At 39.6% G+C, this 19,072-nt stretch overlaps 1 protein-coding gene across 50 annotated transcripts in view; it reads right to left on the reverse strand.

Annotated features, from left to right (window-relative positions):
- The window catches only part of ANK2 (ankyrin 2), a 619,163-nt gene that overhangs the window by 88,171 nt on the left and 511,920 nt on the right, over positions 1 to 19,072 (reverse strand). For 41 of the 50 annotated variants that reach the window (XM_070609318.1, XM_070609330.1, XM_070609316.1 and 38 more), the window contains 6 exons: positions 13,627 to 13,824; positions 10,568 to 10,666; positions 9,671 to 9,769; positions 5,533 to 5,730; positions 2,901 to 2,999; positions 2,113 to 2,211 (listed from right to left, as the gene is read on the reverse strand). In XM_070609318.1, the coding sequence (XP_070465419.1) occupies positions 2,113 to 2,211; positions 2,901 to 2,999; positions 5,533 to 5,730; positions 9,671 to 9,769; positions 10,568 to 10,666; positions 13,627 to 13,824 (792 nt within the window). The remainder of the gene's footprint in view (positions 1 to 2,112; positions 2,212 to 2,900; positions 3,000 to 5,532; positions 5,731 to 9,670; positions 9,770 to 10,567; positions 10,667 to 13,626; positions 13,825 to 19,072) is intronic. The other 9 variants (XM_070609363.1, XM_070609359.1, XM_070609329.1 and 6 more) reach the window with 1 other exon arrangement.

The following is a 19,072-nucleotide window of genomic DNA, read 5'->3' on the forward strand; positions in this document are numbered from 1 at the left end:
TTTGAAAATTCCTAAATGTGTTCACAGTAATTTACTTGAGCCCACTCATAGCTGCAGTTAGGGATACCTGATATATAACTTAAGAAAACAACATGCAATTACTTATTTCTTTGGACCAAGGAACCTGAGCTGAGTTATATTATGCCTGGCAGCAGTAGTTATCTTGCACATTTCTCTTCCCCTTGAAGAGAGTGCACAATTTGAGTACACTGAAGTGAGCTGTTACATTCCCACCTCGCCTTGCTGAATGCCACAGGAAAAAACAGTTGGGATCCAGTCAGCTCTGCATTATTCTTGAGAACTTCCCACCCAGGCCTTACACATTATTGCCTCACTGAGCATGACCACATGATATTCCAAATGTGAAAGAGTTGGCGGGAATGATGAGAATGTAATTTGGTGCGGTCACTATGGAAAACAGTATGGAGGTTCCTCAAAGAGTTAAAAATAGAGCTACCATATGATCCAGCAATTCCACTTCTGGGTATCTATCCAAACAAAACAAAAACACTAACTCAAAAAGATATATGCACTCCCATATTCATGGCAGCATTATTTACAACAGCCAATAGATGGAAACAACCTGAGTGCCCATCAGTGGATGAGTGGATACAGAAATAGTGGTATGTGTATATATATATTATGCTAAGTGAAATAAATCAGACAGAGAAAGACAAATACTGAAGGATCTCACTTGTATGTGGAATCTTAAACAAAATACAAAAAACTGAACTCATGGATACAGCAAATAGATTGGTGGTTGCCAGAGGCAGGGGGTGGGGGGTGGACAAACTGGGTGAAGGGGTTCAAAAGGTAAAAAGAAAAAAAAATGAAATAAAAAAATAAATTTAAAGTTTGCATTATTTTGGATGTCCTGTGTTCAGCTATCTCCTACTATTTTAGTGTGAAGAATCCTTTCCTCAGGGGTGAATAGGAGGTGATTAGAAAGAACATACATTATTTTTTATAATGAACCATCAATAAAAATAGAAAGACATTAAAAAGTATGTACTGGTAATTTTTAAATGTTTTATGAGTGAATTTAAAAAGGAAGCACTATTATTTTGGGGATATGGTAATCATAAAATGTTCAAGTAGTTGGAAAAGCATTATAGAGGTTGTAGTTTAAGGACAGATAAGATTTAAATAGACAAAAGAGGGAGCACCTTGGAAGAGGAAAGACTATGAGCAAAATGGGAAAATATTAGTTGGGAGAAAGTGAAGTATTAACAGGCTACAGTTTAGTTGTGGGAAAGTTACGGGGGGCCATCTGGAAAGTTGCATTAGGTCAGGTCCCATTACAGCGACTCAAGGAATGGAAGAGGATGAATAGGTCAGAGAACTCCTTAAGAGAGGGAAGCAACAGGATCTGATAGTGTGGAATAAATGTCAGGTAGGAAAGTGAATGATGACGGATAAGATTTTAGATGCAGTGAGTTGAGGTTACTGACTTGTAGCAACGTGGGAATCAGAACAGCATACGCAGCAGTAAGAGCGGCCCCTGACGCTGACTGCCTGGGACTGAATTCTGATTCTGCCGACTAATACTTTGTGACCTTAGACAAGTTCCTTAAAGTCACAGTGTAAAATAGAGGTAGTAATAGCATCTGACTATGATGTTACTTAAGGATTAAGTGATTTAATATACCTAAAGCCATATATAGTGTATATATGACTCATAGCATACATTTAATGGATATCAGTTTTAAAGAAATGAAAGGAATGCAGTCTGGGCTGCCTGTCTGTCTTTCCTCACAAGGGCGTCAGGGCTGGGGGAGGGAGCCAAGGCCCTGCAACGGTGTAAAGGTGGTGAGCCAGAACATCACGATGTTCTCCAGGTATCTACTGTATCCTGCAGTAAAGTTTAAATCCATGTCAGCTACCTGAACTTTGGAATAGAAGTAGTTCTGAAGTTAACCTACATAACCCATCAAAGGTTATTAGAATGAGAAGTCTCAAACAATTGTACAAACTGATATTACTTATTCAAAACTGCTTTAGAAGAACCAAAAAGAAAAAAAGATACATTTGTAGCTATGGTGAGCTAGCAAAGTGTGCATATGGCTGAACCTTTTTGCTTATGGAAAATGAAAATGAGTACAAGTATTTTACCTTGGTTTTTGCGTTGACATCTGCCCCCTGCTTCAGAAGAAAGTTGACCATTTTCACATTTCCATAGTGACAGGCCACAATTAAAGGAGTGTAACCAAGCTATAAATAATAATAAACAAATAAATTACCTCTCTAGTGGTTAATACTCAGGGGAGAGCGATTAGGTAGAATTTCATTTGCGATAAGATGGGAGAAATTCTATTTGTACATATATTACTTAGCAGATGATATAGACATAGAAATATGGATAGGAGCAGATCCCTGAACACAAGGTACTTAACACCAGCAAAGGAGATCAGATGTGTGTGACTTAATCTGACAAAGAGCTAAGAGAGAGGCACAAATAACAGGACCTGATAACAGGAGGAGAGACTGAGCCTGACAGGAGGATCTTGAGGAGGTGTGTGAAAAATGTAGCTATGGTGGGCTTGAAGAATTTAATGGCATAGAGAGGGAAAAGCTATTTCAAGACCAAGGGCATGGAGGCAAGCAAGTACAGGAAGAAAACAGCAAGCTGTCTTGACTAGCTGAAGCAATAAGGGAGGAGGGTAGACTTAAGTCTGCAAAACTGGAATCATTTTGTAAAGGGTCCTGATATCATGCTATCCATTTGAACTTGATTCCAGCCAAACTGGAGAACCATTATAGATTTATGAGCAGGAGAGAGTCATAATTAATTGAGAATGGACTCTTAAGGAGGGGGGACTTGGACTTGGGGTGACTGAATGGGGGCTACTGGGAATCATCCAAGTCAGAACCTGTCACAGTATTGAGAGCAATTGCTTTACCTTCGTGTGAGCATCCTGATCAGCCCCATTCTTGGTGAGAATATCAGCAACATTCACTTTATCTTCCTGGGCTGCAAGGTGTAAGGATGTGAGTCCGCTCTACAGAGAGAATGGAAGCCAAGGGGTACATTTGAAGAAGAAAATACATTGCATCCTCTATAATATCATGTCTTGAAAAAATCCTGGAAAATTCATAGCCTCCCCCCAGAAACTGTAACTTTTGATGGATCTTGGACTTTCCATCCAAGACATATTCTCTAAGTTAATCAACACTTGCAGCAAGTTACATTTTCTATATTGGGTACTTAAATTATGATGTAAGACTTTAAAATAACTCAGCTAATAAGCTTCCAAAAACATTCATTTCAAACCAATCTGTGCCTCCTGCTGAATCTATTTATCCAGTTAAATAATTGATCAACCAACTACTACTTCACACTTTATAACCATAGCACAGTCTATATTTTCATCAATAAAATAGCACATCAATGTAAAAAGTGTACAGAGTTACAGGAAATGCGTTCAGAATAATTTTCTCCAGCACCCAAAGATAGTATACTATTTTTTTTGGTTCCTCTAAATGGTAAATAAAAAGTAACTCCATCATTTATATATAGCACCATAAACTGGCCATTTTTATGTAAATTGCTTGGCATATATACATTGAGTAATTATTCCGGTTAGTTGAATATGTAATTAACATTCAGTAAGAATTAATAAAAGATGAAAGAATAGAGAAAGGAGGAAAAAGTGGTTTATTCTGCCATAGATAATCTAGCAGCTTTACTATATGTACAAGTAGCATCCATCAAGGAAAACTGAAATTTAAAGAATATCTTCAAAACCTAAATCATTTGTACGTTTGATAGTATTTTTTGAGTACTTTTCATATGCCAGGATGTGTTTTAGGCACTTGAATTTACCAGTGAACTGATTTCAGATATATATGTACCATTTTTATGAATTAAAAATAACACCATCAGAAACATTGCAAGATCAGTTTCATGTCCAGAATTTTCATTCTACTTAAAATTTTGCATGATTTGTTTATGAATTTCTTGTGTTTATTTTCAAATAAAGATGTGTTTTTAACAGGCAATAAACACTTACATGCCCCCTTCATAGACTGATGTTAAATGAAACATTCTACCATTGGTTTCATGGTAAGGATATCCCCAATAGGGCAAATGACCCCCTAAATGGCATGGTTTCAGTGGCCACAAACAAATCCATGCTCAGACTGTATTGACCATCTGGCTAATACACTGAATTTCACCATAAGGCTCCATCACGTTCATTCTGGTTAAAATGCAAGTATCTTTTGGAGGGCTAACTCTATCATTAGCTCTCACGATACTTTAAAACAGGATCTGTGGGACTTTGATAGAGAACAGAGAAGTGCATAAGGGCAAGTGATGTACTAGAATACTTCTGAGGGGAAAAAACAGAATAGCACGCTAAAGGCAGTCAAAACAACCTGTCTTTTTTATAGCTGTTTCCAAAGGACAGATGCTATATAATCTATTTACAAATGCTAAGAGCAATTTACAAGTGAGTCTCCAAAAGCACTAATTAACTCAACAGTGAGATGTAGAAAACATAGAATTGTATATTTGTGGAGAATCCTAAGAAACTTAATTTTCACTAAACCCACACCATGTGTTACAAAAAGCATTAAGAGATCTAAATTGTGAGCTAACATAAATATAGGCTCCCATTTTTAGTTTCTCAGCAGCTGGCTCTACTGGGGTAGATATAAGTGTAAGACAGATATAGAATAGATGAGATTGACAATAGATAGAGCTACAAATATATACGTAGAGAGAAAGACAGACAGACAGACATGTACTTGTAAAAACCTAGACATTTTTATATTTGAATAATATCTTTTCCCATATATGTCTGACTGTTATGCTCTTATAGTTAATATGCTTGCCCACAAAGGCTATTCTCTGGGGAAAGACTGACATGATTAGGGTGCTTTATTAAAAACACTGATTCTCTGACCACTACCACCACCACCATCCAAGACAAGCTGAAGATGGCTCGGAAATCTATATTTTACTGAGTTCCCTACCCCTACCCACAGGTGCCTCCGATGCTCAGCTGGGCTGGAGAACGACTGGGTGGTGGGCATGGCCCAGCAGCTTAGAAGCAGTTGTTTGGGTCAGACTCCAGATGAAACTGTCACCCCTCTCTCCTCTTTCTCTCACTCTCTCTCTCGCTCTCTGGGATGTGGAACCAGGCCCACCAGGTGCTGCAGCAATCTGGGCTGATGCTTGAACTGCGTGACATTAACTCTTGGGAGCTATGGGGTAGCCTCTTTGGTCACATATGCAGAGAAGCAGAGAAAGCAGATCTACCAAGAGGGGTAAAGGAAACTGACTTTCAGGGAAAAGTCAAGATGCAAAAATGCAGCCGTACAGACGGAGAGTCTGAGAGGCCCACTCCTCGCTTCCTTGTGGTTTCCCAGTCCTCATAAGGCTGGACTCCTTTACTGTCCTTGAATTCTGTAAGACATCTCTGTTGCCTTTTAATACAGCCCCTCTTTTTGGTCCAAGTTATCTTTGATTAGTTTCTGTTTACGTTCGTCCAAAAGACTCGACTAAAACAGGAGGTAAAAACAGAATACCTTGGTTGACATGTGGATATTGGCTCCCTTATCCAGAAGCAAGGTGACCATATCGGTGTGCCCCTCCTGGGAGGCCAGATGGAGTGGAGTTACTCCTTGTTTTGTCACAATGTTAGTCTCTGCTCCATAGTTCAAGAGTGTGGAAGCTATCTGCATTTGATTCTTCTTGGCAGCAATATGTAAAGGAGTATAGCCGTTCTAAAATAAATAAATAAGTAAATAAAACATGTATATATATATACACACACACACACACATATGAGGTGCTTACTATATATATATATATAGTAAGCTTAACAATTGCCCTAATATATACCTCTCAAGGAAATAAGAATTTCTAATCAGCAGAAAAGCTAAACACGTTAAAAGTGAGTTTGTAGTAAATCCAAATTCTTACTCGTCACGAGTTTCCATCCAACAATACCCAAATCTTTGCAACCAATGTCACAAGGCACCCCATCCTACTGTGAGACAGATAGAGACACAAAAGCCCCAAAACTTAAAGTCTCCCCCTAATATTGATTTTCTCCTGAAGAGCAGCATGAAGCAAGCCAGGTTCCTCTTCTTCATGACCATTCTTTAAACACCTGGAAATGGTGTTCCTATCTCCCTTTAGTCTTCTCTTTTCCAGGCTAAACTTCTCCATTCCTTCAACTATTCCTGACTGAAGCCCCATTGCTAGACCTCACTGAGGATGACTCGTTCTGAACTGATTCTAGTTTTCAGTGTTGCTGTTGAATGGTACTACCCGGAACCGAATGCTATATTTCAGAGATGGTTTTAATTACACAGGATAAAATGGAATTCTCTCTACGATCTTGTTATAACACTCCTTCTAATATGCTTCTGGTTCGATTGTACTTTTTTACTCATTCGACAGCTGTTTAGCGAGGACCCAGCATATGCCAGGCAGCATGCCAGGTGTGGGGGTACACAGGTGGACAAGACACAACCCCATCTTTAAGGGGTTGCATTCTACTGGAAAAGATATGAAACAACAAAATTGGCTTATATTAATCTTGTGGTCAGTTAAAATCCTGGATCTCCCCTTCGTCTCTACAACCTGCTGGCTCAAAAGCAGAAATATGAGGCTCCTAATTTTCTGTGAGAGTTCATGGAGAGGACCAGAGGAACTCGTACTTGCCTTACAAGAACCAAATTTTAGTCCCCATACTTCGCTAAGAGAAAAAACAAACAAAACTCTGGAACGAGGGTAAGTCTGGAAACTATATTGTTTCCTTTCCTTTTCTTTATCAAGCCTGGTAGAATTTTCCATGAAAAATGTGTGGTTGAAATAAAAAACAGTGGCTTTGCCATTAACTGTGACACGTTGAAGGGAAAGACAACATCATGATCAAATGCTTCTTGTGAGACAACCGTAAGAGGTCATTTTAGGTCATGTTATTTCCTGAAGTCTAGCTGCAAAGTGTACTAAAAAAAAAAAAAAAAAACAAACCCAACATTATCTATCTACTTTGTCCCCTTTGCTCCAAGCAAAAATAAGCATCTTTCAGTCCAGATGAATGCTATTTCTCTTTAAGCTGCTGAGGAAATCCAGCAGCTCTTCTTGGAAGTCTTTTCAGGGTCTGATCAGGCCCCAGATGCTCTAGGTAGTCTAGAACGTCAGAGCTGGACCATGGGCTCTATGAAGAGAAGGGCACACTGGCTTTTGTGGGGCCTGTAAGTTTAGGCATCATTTTTTTGCTACATTCTGTTTTCTTCAGTCCCGACTTTCCTCATTCCTGCAGCACAGGCTCTACAGAGGTTAGGTAAAGTATCAGAGGAAACCTACCAAGGCGGGGTAAAGTCAGAGACTCATGTGGAGGAGGACAGGGGCTTCTAACACACCAAAGCAAGCGGTCATCAAAGAGTGCCAAATTTGGCAATATAAGAGGTCTGACTCTCCAGCAGATAGTCGACCTGCAAGACCTGAAGAGCCCTCCTGCTCCATGTAGAGTAAAATTTTTTGGAATCAAATAACCAAAAAAATCCCCCAATGAAGATTATGAAAAAGTTCTGGACTCTGGTAGAAAGCAAAGTGGTTCTAGGGTCCAAAGGACCGTGAGTGTTGTGTGTGTGTTTTCGGGGGGAACTGTAGTGAATAGAGAGTCGAAAGTAGAGATGGGGCTGAGGGTTCAACCAACTAGACGCCTCTTAGAGCGGCCCCAGAGCTGAAGGACTCATGCTCACCGAGAGGCTGGGGCAGATGAGCGGGAGACACTAGAGGAGCCTCCTGAACACCTGCCCTACTGTGGGCTCTGGAGCAGAGGATTGCTCTGTCTCGTCTTCTGGACTTTGTCTGTGGCCCAAGAGTAAGGACCATACACTAAAGAGGCGAGAGATCAAGGCTACATTTGTCTCTTTGGGAAAACCACAAACATTATTGTATAATTTAGGTCTTCTCTCCCAAGTAGACTGAGAGTCCCTTGTGGGAGGAGAAAACGTGTTTTATAGTTTTTCTACAATCCTTTCCTTATACTAATAAGAGTTCAAATAAGTGTTGTGTTGGGTATCGATGAAGTCTTTTACAACTACGTTAAAAATGGTCAACCTGGAAAGCTAATGAAAAAAAATACTGGCATGTTAAGTGAGCAGGTATTTTTTATTCCATTGAAATAGTTGCTCAGTCTTCATTCTTTCATACAAACTTATTGAGAACCCACATAATATTGCATGAGACACCTCAGGGATATGCAAATGAACATGACATGATTACTGTCCTCAAGTAGTTTATAATCTAGTAAGAAGAAAGACATAAAATAAATGCAGAATTGATGAGATTACAGAGAAAAGGGTATAAAGGAGGAAGAATGGTATGTGCAATTATAAAAACTTTCCCTCCTTCTTTGACAGTTTAAATATTTTATTGTAAGTTGTATATTTGTACCAATAAAATATGCATATTTATGTATACATAGATGTATATATGTAGATGTATATGTAAGTATGTGCACAAAGTTGTATATATATTTATAATATTTTATTATATATAATGTGTTTACATACAAAATATATGGCATTATGCAGAATATACTTCTACATAGAGTATTCCATCTTACTAAGTATGTATAATTTAAATAGACATGTGAGTACACATGTAGATATTTACACAATAGAAATGGAATAATTCTCTCTCCCCTGCTCTGGGACACAGTGGACCTGGTGGTTAAGACTGCTGGCTGTAAAGTCAGGTTGCCTGAGGTCAGATCCTAGCTGTCACTTAGTCATGTGACTTTGGACAAACAAAATAACCTATTTAAATCTCACTTCTTCATCTATAAAATAGAAATCATTATAACACCAACCTCATGGGATTATTATGAGATCAAATGAGATATTTCATGTAAAGTGCTGGACACAGTGTTTGCCACATAAATGACAGTACCTGTTGTTTTATTACGTCATCTAATAGCATCAGTTTTTTCCCACCACAATACATACTTTTTCTTTCTAAATACACCCTGATATGCCCTCAATATACGTTTGCTGAATGAATCAGTGAAAGATGCAGTGATGACCTTATGTATTATACGACATTGATGTACACTTCCAGTGTAATGAGAAGGAAACCGGGAAAGGCCCTGACCAAGGGTACAAGTCTTAGCTGGAGCTGTTTCAGCAGTTGGTGCTACATAAACACCAAAAAGGCATTCCTAGCCTAGGAACTTAAAAGGATGTATGCTATAGTTACCATGGATAAAACCTTTAAAAGGCAAAGAAACAATGAGTCACTCACATAGCACAGTGAAAAATCTGAAGTCAAGGAATGAGCGAATCAAAGGGTATGTTATATCCTAACATGCTGTCTACAGGGGCAAGAAGAAACCTGCACTGCCTTTATTATGTTTCATTTCTCCAATTCATACTTCAGTCTCTAAACAACGAGTGTTGGTCACAAAGTCATCTCTACTGGTTCCTGGGCACATCCCCTTAATATCTACTGACTTTTAAAAAATCTTAAAAGGCTTTGTGGAAGCAACTGGTAGAAAGACAAAGAAAGAAAAAAGATGTCAATACCAAACATTTATTACTAGGACAGCTTGCAGTTATACCATTCCACGTGTTTAAAAAGCAGTTCCCTGCGCTGTCAGAGTATAGTTACACCCCATGTCTGTAAATCCTTTTCTGGGGTCCTCACCTTGGCAGTGGCATGAGGGGAAGCACCCTTCTCCAGTAAGAGCAGCGCCACCTTCTGGTTGTCATAATGAGCAGCAACATGGAGCGGGGTAAGGCCGTTCTGTAAAGGGTGTGTTTAAGTCTCAGCATTAATAAATAAGCGTTAGCTGCCCTGAAGCTACCAGGATGCACAGACACTGATATCGATTAAGTCCGTGTTAATTAATTAATACAGTGAATAGAAAAAAAATAATCAAAATAAATACCTAATGATTTTCATATTAGAAACTTAACTAAAACTGAAAATGACTGGTTGAGCTTATAATTAGCACACAGCATCTTTTTTTTTTGAGGAAGATTAGCCCTGAGCTAACTACTGCCAATCCTCCTCTTTTTGCTGAGGAAGACTGGCCCTGAGCTAACATCCATGACGATCTTCCTCTACTCTATACGTGGAATGCCTACCACAGCATGGCATGCCAAGTGGTGCCATGTCCCTACTGGGATCCAAGCCAGTGAGCCCCAGGCCACTGAGAAGCAGACCGCGTGCACTTAACCACTGCGCCAGCTGGCCGGCCCCCAGCACAGAGCATCTTGATGTCCACCATAAATAAAAGTCTAAAATGCTAAGTAAGAATTACTACAAGAATAATGCAGGGATTCTTCCTAATACAGGCAGGACCTGGGCCCCGTTGTGACAAGAGCACACATTTGTGGCACAGCTGTACACGCCGTCTGGATCGGTGTGTTTGTGGACAGGTCATGGACAGACATCTCCATCATGTCTATTTGAGATTATTTCATCAGTTACATTCATATTCCCTTCAGAAGAGTGAGAAAGACATCTTAAAATACAAACTTCCAAAGCTCCCAACTTGCCTGAGTTATATAACTAACAGTTTTTACTGAAAACCTTTACCTTCCCAGCGGAATCGGCAGCAGCACGGCGTTGCAAGAGAAGTTTTGCCACATCCAGGCTTCCATACTTGGCTGCCACGTGCAGCGGAGTAAAACCTTTCTGGAAATGTGAAGAACGAAAGTAAAATGCAGTATTTATTTTTGTGACTCCTAACAAAATCTTGTTTATTTGTTAACATGGTAAGCAAACTATGTTGATTCTCCATTTGGGAAAAATGCTGGAAGCATTAAGTCTCTTAGCCATAAACAAGGACTAGGGTAAAGAATGAAATTTAACATGCAAGAGTTTGGCTTGATAGACTAAACAGAAGAAATTTTATTTTAAGGGTTTGGAGACTGAAATTTTACTTTACGCATTTGGGATTTATAAAAGCCACTAGTGTCAGTAAAATGGCCCCAATTTGTGAGTGGCGGGAAAAAAAGCCTGTCTTTTTCTTGCCTCTGAAATTAACAGGATTGAGACCATAGCTGCCTTCTCTCCAATCCTTCTCTTTCTTTCTATCCTTTTTATAATACCTGAATTCCAAATTTCTTCATTTAAATTTTAGGATGTTTCAACAGCCATGGTAAAAAGAATCTAATTATTTGTAATTCAGTTGATTTGTATTTTCTGCAGAAATAGCAATGGTCAACAGAACAAAAAAATGTTTCCATGAAAAAGCACCTTTCATTCTGATTGTGACCGCCTTTCCCAGAAGACCCACACCGTATAAGAGACCAATTCCTTTTGTAAAACACGCTCTGCTTCTGGCGTGATGTTGAACTCATTAACGCTAGACTTTAAACACACTGCGGCTTTAAAGCTTTTTTAAAGACTGCTCTCCTGCACGTTTATATGTACAGAGTCAACGTTTTGTATGCCTATCCAACGCCCCTCTGTTGTTGCAGAGTGTGTTGCAGACACAGCCAAGTCCCTGGCCTCGGATCTCAAGGATGGCACAGTTCCTACACCATGATCTCAAATCCATCCTCGTGGCCGGACAGTCTCACCACATGCTCTTCTGGGCCTACGGTGGGAGCAGGAGAATTCGACAGCTGACCAGGGGCTATAAACACACAGCAACTACGCCTGGGTGAGGTGATCTGAGGTATGGCTTCTCCTCAGGACCATTGAAGCCCTCATTGTAACACAGAATATCCCCACGAAACAATATTGCCCTTGTGCAGGGTCACCACACTAATTATTTTTAACTAAGATGCCACTTTTCCTTTTTGCTTCTTTTGGAACATTTGGTACCAATAAGTCCTTGGAGGAGAGTGAATCTCCCGCTTTTTCCAAGTATGGGACACGTAGAGGAAAGATTTCCTCCTTCTTGCCTTAGTCCATGTCAACCAACACTTGTTGTTACTGCTCTCCTCCCCCACTCAGTGCACACAATGACTGGGGCAACACTCGACTTGAAGGAGAGTTCTTTGACACAAACCACGTGGTCGGGAAGAAAAAGTAAACTCCTTATCCTTGAAGTCCTGCCGGAATTGCGATCCAGCCCCTTTATAAATTTGGAAACTATTATTAGACAAAACTACATAGAATCTTTACTGTAAAATCACAAACTAGAGGTTGGAAAGCATCTCTTGAGTCACACATCTTCCTTCTTCCCCTGTGTTAATCTGAACAGGATTTCTTTTACCCGAGGATATTTATAAACACTTAAATAGCTTTCATGATGGTAAGTGAACTACTCTTCAGAACCCAGTCAGTTCCACTGCTGAAGTCCTTCTGTTTATTAGTTTCTTCCATTTTATTGCTCTAATTGACTATGGCTCCAGATATATTTTTTAAATCCTAAAAATCTTTGGAAGATAAGGAACTATGTTTTATTCTCTATTCTCTATTTCTATATTTTACATATCTGAATTTCAAGGATTTATCACCTTCGTCGGATGAGACCATCACCCAGTCTCTCTTGGGTAATTATTACTATTATTATTATATATTTGTTGCTTAGTTTATGACTTTTTAAAAATAAAATCCTTTGAACTCTTTGGATTTCAGTATTTGAATAATTACCAGTTTCTTACAGCATAACATGCTTTACAGCCACAGGCACCCAGATGAGCCTTAACTGCGGGTGGGCTGCTCCGACTGCTAAGAGGACAGGTGCCACGCCACCACTGTGGTTCAGACTTGCAAATGGGCTTCTCCCCAGATGCAGTATTTCTGCCTATTTATTTTGAGAAAATTGAAAATGTCTTTTAATGACCTGAATCACTGTTGTATTTGTGGGAATTATTTTGCCCTGTGAACCATTCACTCTTTCTAGGCCTAACGTGTCTCATTTTCCTGCTCTTCTGCACTCGTTCAATTACTCTTGCTCCACTTAGCCAAGTGTGTTCATGTTTCATTCTAAGTCACACCCAAATAGTGAATTTCAAATAGAATGTATCAAGTGGAGAAAAAATTACTCTGCCCTAGCAGGGAACTGTGAACATAAGTAGAATTCAGGCCGGTGTATATCCTTGGTTAGATGACAGTAATAATAAATAAAGTGTGACTCTCCAGCAAGCTCTGTGTAGACACTGTAAATACCCAGGCAAGAGTGTGGCTGGTAAAGATTAGAGAGCAGAACAGGGATGATAGCTGATACCAGGGTTGGGCAAATGCAAATTAAGTAAAGTGAACTTCTAGATACTACTAAAACTCTTAACAAATATTGTTCTGCCAATTTAATACATTTTCATTTTCCTTGTTAGTAATACTAGTTCAAAGTATTTGGGAATCTCCTTGGGAATACATCAGAGGTTTTATAATGGAAAGGAAGGAGAAAGTAGCCCTTGCTTTCTGGAAATCAGCTTAGTTAAAGCACCAGATACCTGTACTACAAACAATACTGGCATTCATTAGGGGAATGGAATCCAGCACTCTTTATTGAAGATATTATATGGACTCTTACAATCCCCTCTGATCATTTAGAAAATGAATCTAAAATATTCAAAGAGAAAGAAGTGAGTCAGAGGCCTAAAGGAGATGGACCCTTCTTAATGATCTGTGTAGGAAAGGAGAGGCACCCCACTTCAGATTCCTTGTGCTCCATGTTGCCATGAAGCCATTCCCCTTACCTTGGTAGCTAAGGAGTGGGCTGCTCCTGCTTCCAAGAGGACTGATGCCACATCTACCTGGCCTTCCCTGGCAGAGATGTGCAGTGGAGTGTACCCATTTGTAGTGGCCGCATCTGGATGAGCCATATGTTGTAGAAGCAGCTGGACAATTTCTGTCTTACCCAGGCGAGAGGCAATATGCAAAGGCGTCTGTTCCTCCTACAACTCAAGTCAAGTACAAAGTTAGTGCCGGGACAAACCAAACTTCACTGATAATGTATTTCACTCAGATGTTTCATGATGTCTTCTTGGCATCTCTAGGAACTCCTACCTAAAATGAAATTATTACTACTCTGCCCACAATTTATCTTATATTTTGCTATAGAAGTGACCTGTTTTGTCACAAAAATCTTCCTTAGGTTTTTTAAAAGTATGTACTTCCATGAACTCGGTCATTGTTTTCTGGCCAGACCAAAATGTTTCTCAACTCATTAAGGCTTCAGCTCTCACTTATGTTTAAATATAAACCAACTCATCGTTCTGAATAAGAAGGAAATCTAGTCCAGAAGTCCTAAGACCTAGATTTACATCCAAAGCTTTCATTAAGAGTCAGTATTTATTCCGGGAACCGTATCAAGAGAAAAAGAATGAGGAATGCTGGGAAAACTTTGTTCTTACTCCACTCAGCAAGCCAAGGATACAAATGCTGGTCATTTTGCTCAAGGAGAGACTGTGGATAAAGACGATAGTGTAATCTGATTTAAAAAGATGTTCCAGGAAACATTGCAGATGAGTCTGGGACTTGCATCCAGGACTTCAAAGATGAAATGGAACTCTGGCAAGAAGCAAATGGGGTTCACCATCTGCCAAGTGCTTTTCATTTAAAAACACAGAGAGGATATAGCTGGTATAAAGGACGGGAAGAACATGTTTGAGGAGGCTCAAGAAATCACCTGACTCTAATGTGTAGTCAAGAAAATGTTTTCAATATTAAGTAAACCAAGCAAACCACTGTCTTGTAAAAAGAAAATTGTGTACAACCTAAGTGATGAAAGAGGTATATCTTTATAATCTTCCCAAGGGCATGTCATGATAAAAGTGAGGAAGGCAAAGCTGGGCCAGCTCTCAGGGCTAAGAATGAGTGGAGAAAAGATGTAATAGAATCGGGAAGAGCTACTTGAATAAAAGCAGAATCTTAAAGTTAGAAGAAAGAAAAGTATTCGGAGGGAGCTACAGGAATAGATGAAATAGCATTGAATGAATTTCAGGGTGCTGAGGTATAAATAATAATATAATTATTTTAGTAATAGAATTGGAATTTTATAAAAATTTGTAATTTACAAACTTCCTTCATGTATGATGTATACTTGGTCCTATCCTTGTAATAGACCTGAAAAGAAGGCATAAAATGTATTATTAGACCATTTTCCAGAGGAGAATGATTAAGAGGAATTAAATGAGTTCTCCAGGATTGCCAAGGTCACTCAGCTATGAAAACAGGACTTGAATTCAGTTGTTGGATTCTAAAGACACTTATTTGCCTAAACATGCTACAGAAATAGACACAATAAAAATGGCAACTAACATAACTAGTAGGCCAAGGTGATCCTCAATAGAAAAGGAGACGCATAACACTTTAGGAGATGTACAGAGGAGAAAATAGAGGAATGCGGGAATTAACAGTTACAAAGATCAATGGATAGCAAAACAAACAAACAAACAGTAACAACAACAATTAAAAAACCAAAGAACTTGAGAATAGCTGTCCTGAACGTTTGTTGTGTCTGGGTCTCCCTTCTTGGACTTCTGCCCGGCAGAATTCGATGGAGGTGGGTATTACAAGTAACAAACTTGAAAATGTGTTTTCAACGAGTTTGGGCAATGATAACCCCTTAATCCATAGCTGAGAAATGGCAATCTCACCACTGATGGTAGCCAAGTAATTGTTTAAATTATCAACTAGTGTCCTTTAGTTCTCATACCATGGAGCATTAAGGTACTTGTCTAAAAAGAAGTTAAGAAATAATCTACCTTGCCCATTTTCTTCAACTTTTAGTACACTCCTATCCGAAAATGGAAAAGAGAAGAACATACAAATTTGATAAGAAAGTCTTTCCACCTGTAACCAGAGACATAAGATCTTTTGAGGTTTAGGTAATTTTTTTCCCTGTTGAATTCCAAAAGTTGAATTTGCTGCCCCAAGCTAAAGCTAAGTCAAGTCAAGGAAAAGAATTGGGAAAGCACAGAAGATAATATTCATGAGAAGGGTAAAAAAAAAAAAAAAAAAAATGGGAGGCAACTTGATTCCCTAGACCTCTTCCAAATATAAAGGGGCAATAATTCCTTCTTCATAAAGCATCAGTGACGGTGATACAGCCTGGACCATGAAGAGATGAGCTCAGGCTACTGTTTTACTTTGCTCCAAGGTCACCAAAATTAGGGAGACTTTGCTGAGCCCCAAACTCCTTTTACCAAGAGACAAAAATAGCAATGGCTAAGACAGAGTTAAAAGATTTGATAAAATGTCTGCTATTAGTTCTAGCTAATAGGATTCGCAGGAACCAGATCTGCTGGCAGCTAACTAAAGTTTTAAATGAGTTAAGTTTCAAGTGAGTGTAAGCCGAGGGGCCCTGTGATTGCTCAGTCCCTAAAGCAAATGCTGGACCTCCATATGGTGCCAACAGAACGTGGGCACCAGGGCTGGCCCCATGGCTGAGTGATTAAATTCGCGCGCTCTGCTTCAGTGGCCCAGCGTTTCATCAGTTTGGATCCTGGGTGTGGACATGGCACTGCTTATAGGGCCATGCTGAGGCGGTGTCCCACATGCCACAACTAGAAAGACCCACAACTAAAATATACAACTATGTACCGGGGCGCTTTGGGGAGAAGAAGAATGAAAAAAAAAAAGATTGGCAACAGTTGTTAGCTCGAGTGCCAATCTTTAAAAAAAAAAAAAGAATGTGGGCACCTAAAGCAGGAGAGCTCCCGGAAGGGCAGGTCCTGGTGGCCCTCAGTTATGTTCATGGAGGACACTGGCTGGACGAGGAAGGACCTTCCTGAGAGCAGGGTCTGGGGGCAAGCACACTGGCTGACCAAAGAATTTATACTCCTGCAGCCTCGGCTCTCCAGTCTGTCCAGCCAAGTATGACTTATGCTCTTGACTGGCGAATAGAGCAAGCTGCTTGCACATTTTAAATGAGATACTATTGTGATTATATGATTTTTTTCATTACATATTGGGAGTAGGCAAAAATATGACTTAGCCCCTTGATTATATAACCATGAGGTATTGTTTCTAAATCCGACTGAGAAGAATGCAGATTACCAGAAATCTCGACCTTGGAGCTCACTGCGGTAACTGGGCATAATTTGTGACTATCTCCTCTTTGGGAGAGAGTGGATAGCAGAGCAATAATGTTAGGTTAAGAGAGGGAGTTTTCAGGAGTGCATCATGTGCGGACGTGTGCTGGGAAACCCAGAGGTAAAATACAGCAGATAGATGGTTGTTTTCTGCCCAGTACCTCCTACCCCCTTCTTCTGAGAACAGCTTTCCCTCCTTTGGGGGAAGGGGACATCCCAGACTCCCTGTGGCTCTAGAGGGGCTGCCAATCATCTCACCCCACCTCATGTGGGGGCCACATGAATAGACATGGAGCCCAGGATTGATATTCTATCCTGGCCGTAGTGATCAGCTCAGGCAGGGAATGTGACTAATTAGAATTCAGTTGTTTGAATGAAAGAGAGAAGGGCTCTCTTTATATCTGAAATGGGAGATAATGATGTCATCAGAGAAGAGCTTGGAGAAAGATCCAGAACCAGAGGAGGAACACTCTTTCTTATCTGTTCTAACCCTTTGACCACAGGCATGTCAGCACAATCTTGACTTTTAGGATCCTAAGCCACTCTATAACACAGGGTTGTCCTGTGTGTCACAGTAAGATAATTTGTGTTAAAATGCTTTATGAATTAGAAACCACTGTACAAGTGTTAACTAAACCGAGTTCCAGGGAAACGTTAAAGGGTTAAGTGAGAATCAAAAATTCACAGTGAAAGTACAGCTTAAAATAGGACATGTGGAAAGGAGAAACCACAGCTCCTTGCTGCTCAATGTATAGTCCCAGGACCAGGGCATTGGCACCTCCTGTGAGATTGTAAGAAATGCAGAACGTGGGCCCCACCCTAGACCCTCTGAGTTACGGTCTGCATTCTACCAGGATCCCCAGTCATTTTTATGCGTCATGACCTTTGGGTAGCACCACTCTGTAAGGCTATGGTGGTTTCTCCTGTCCATAGTCAGAGGATGCTCTGGGGAAGGGATTTCAGTTGCCTCTAAGAATAGGTCGTAGAGCTGAACAAACAAACGAGCAAAGGAGGACATGAAATGTGATACTTAAATAAGGAGGGATGAAAAATTGAGATGTTTGTTTATATATGTAGACCATGAGACTAAATGTAGCTGCAAGAGAGAAGTAAAACAATAGAATTGATGGAATTTGTCTGAAATAAATAAATAAAGGTTATGATATTTCAAAGGAAAGAGTCTATAGCCGGTGGTGTTTTTGAGGAAGGGGTTTCAGATGGTATCCAAAAAGGTGTAAGGCAGTAATAATAGGTTAAATCAACAACATGAAAAAATTGGCAGAAAATGAGAAAATTTCCATTAAAAATAGAATAAATTAAAATTTGAACATTGAAAAGTATTAAGCAGTTTTATTTTGAGAGAGAAACGGGGAGCCTTTTATTATTAAATGTGGATTACAAATTATTTACCAAGATCACTATTATAATTTCTGGTAAAAATAGTGAAGTTCATGATCTTCAGATGCACTGATTGACCATAAAATTTTTTTTAAATAGCTGAATGCCAGGTAACCTTAAAAGGAAACAAGAATGGGCAGAGCACAGAGGATTTTTAGGGCAGTGAAACTACTCTGTATGATACTATAATGGTGGGTACATGTCATTATACATTTGTCTAAACCCACAGAATGTACACCAAGAGTGAACCTTAATGTAAAGGATGGACTCTTGGGAATTACGATGTATCAATGTAGGTTCATCAGTCATAATAAATACACCACACTGGTGGGGAATGCGTATAATGGGGGAGGCTGTGTGTGTGGGGGGTCAGGGGGCATGTGGGAACTCTCTGTACCCTCCTCTCAATTTTGTTCTGAACCTAAAACTGCTGGAAAAAAATAAAATCTTTAAGAAAAAGAGAAACAAGAAAAATGCCAAGGCAGGGGAGAATACAGTTTGAATAAGGAAAGCTCTAAATACATAAAAACATAAAATACCAGTGACGATTATGAAAGAACATAAATTACACTGCTTGTGCAATAGGGAAAGGCAGATAAAATCTAAAAACACAAGAGTGATGTCAAGGCTGCCCATGTATCACTGGATTCTGCATGAAGGGCTGTGGAAAAAATGCTATAAAATTCTTAGAGCCAGACAGTGTTAAGAA

Source organism: Equus przewalskii, chromosome 2, assembly GCF_037783145.1.
Source record: "Equus przewalskii isolate Varuska chromosome 2, EquPr2, whole genome shotgun sequence".
NCBI lineage: Eukaryota > Metazoa > Chordata > Mammalia > Perissodactyla > Equidae > Equus > Equus przewalskii.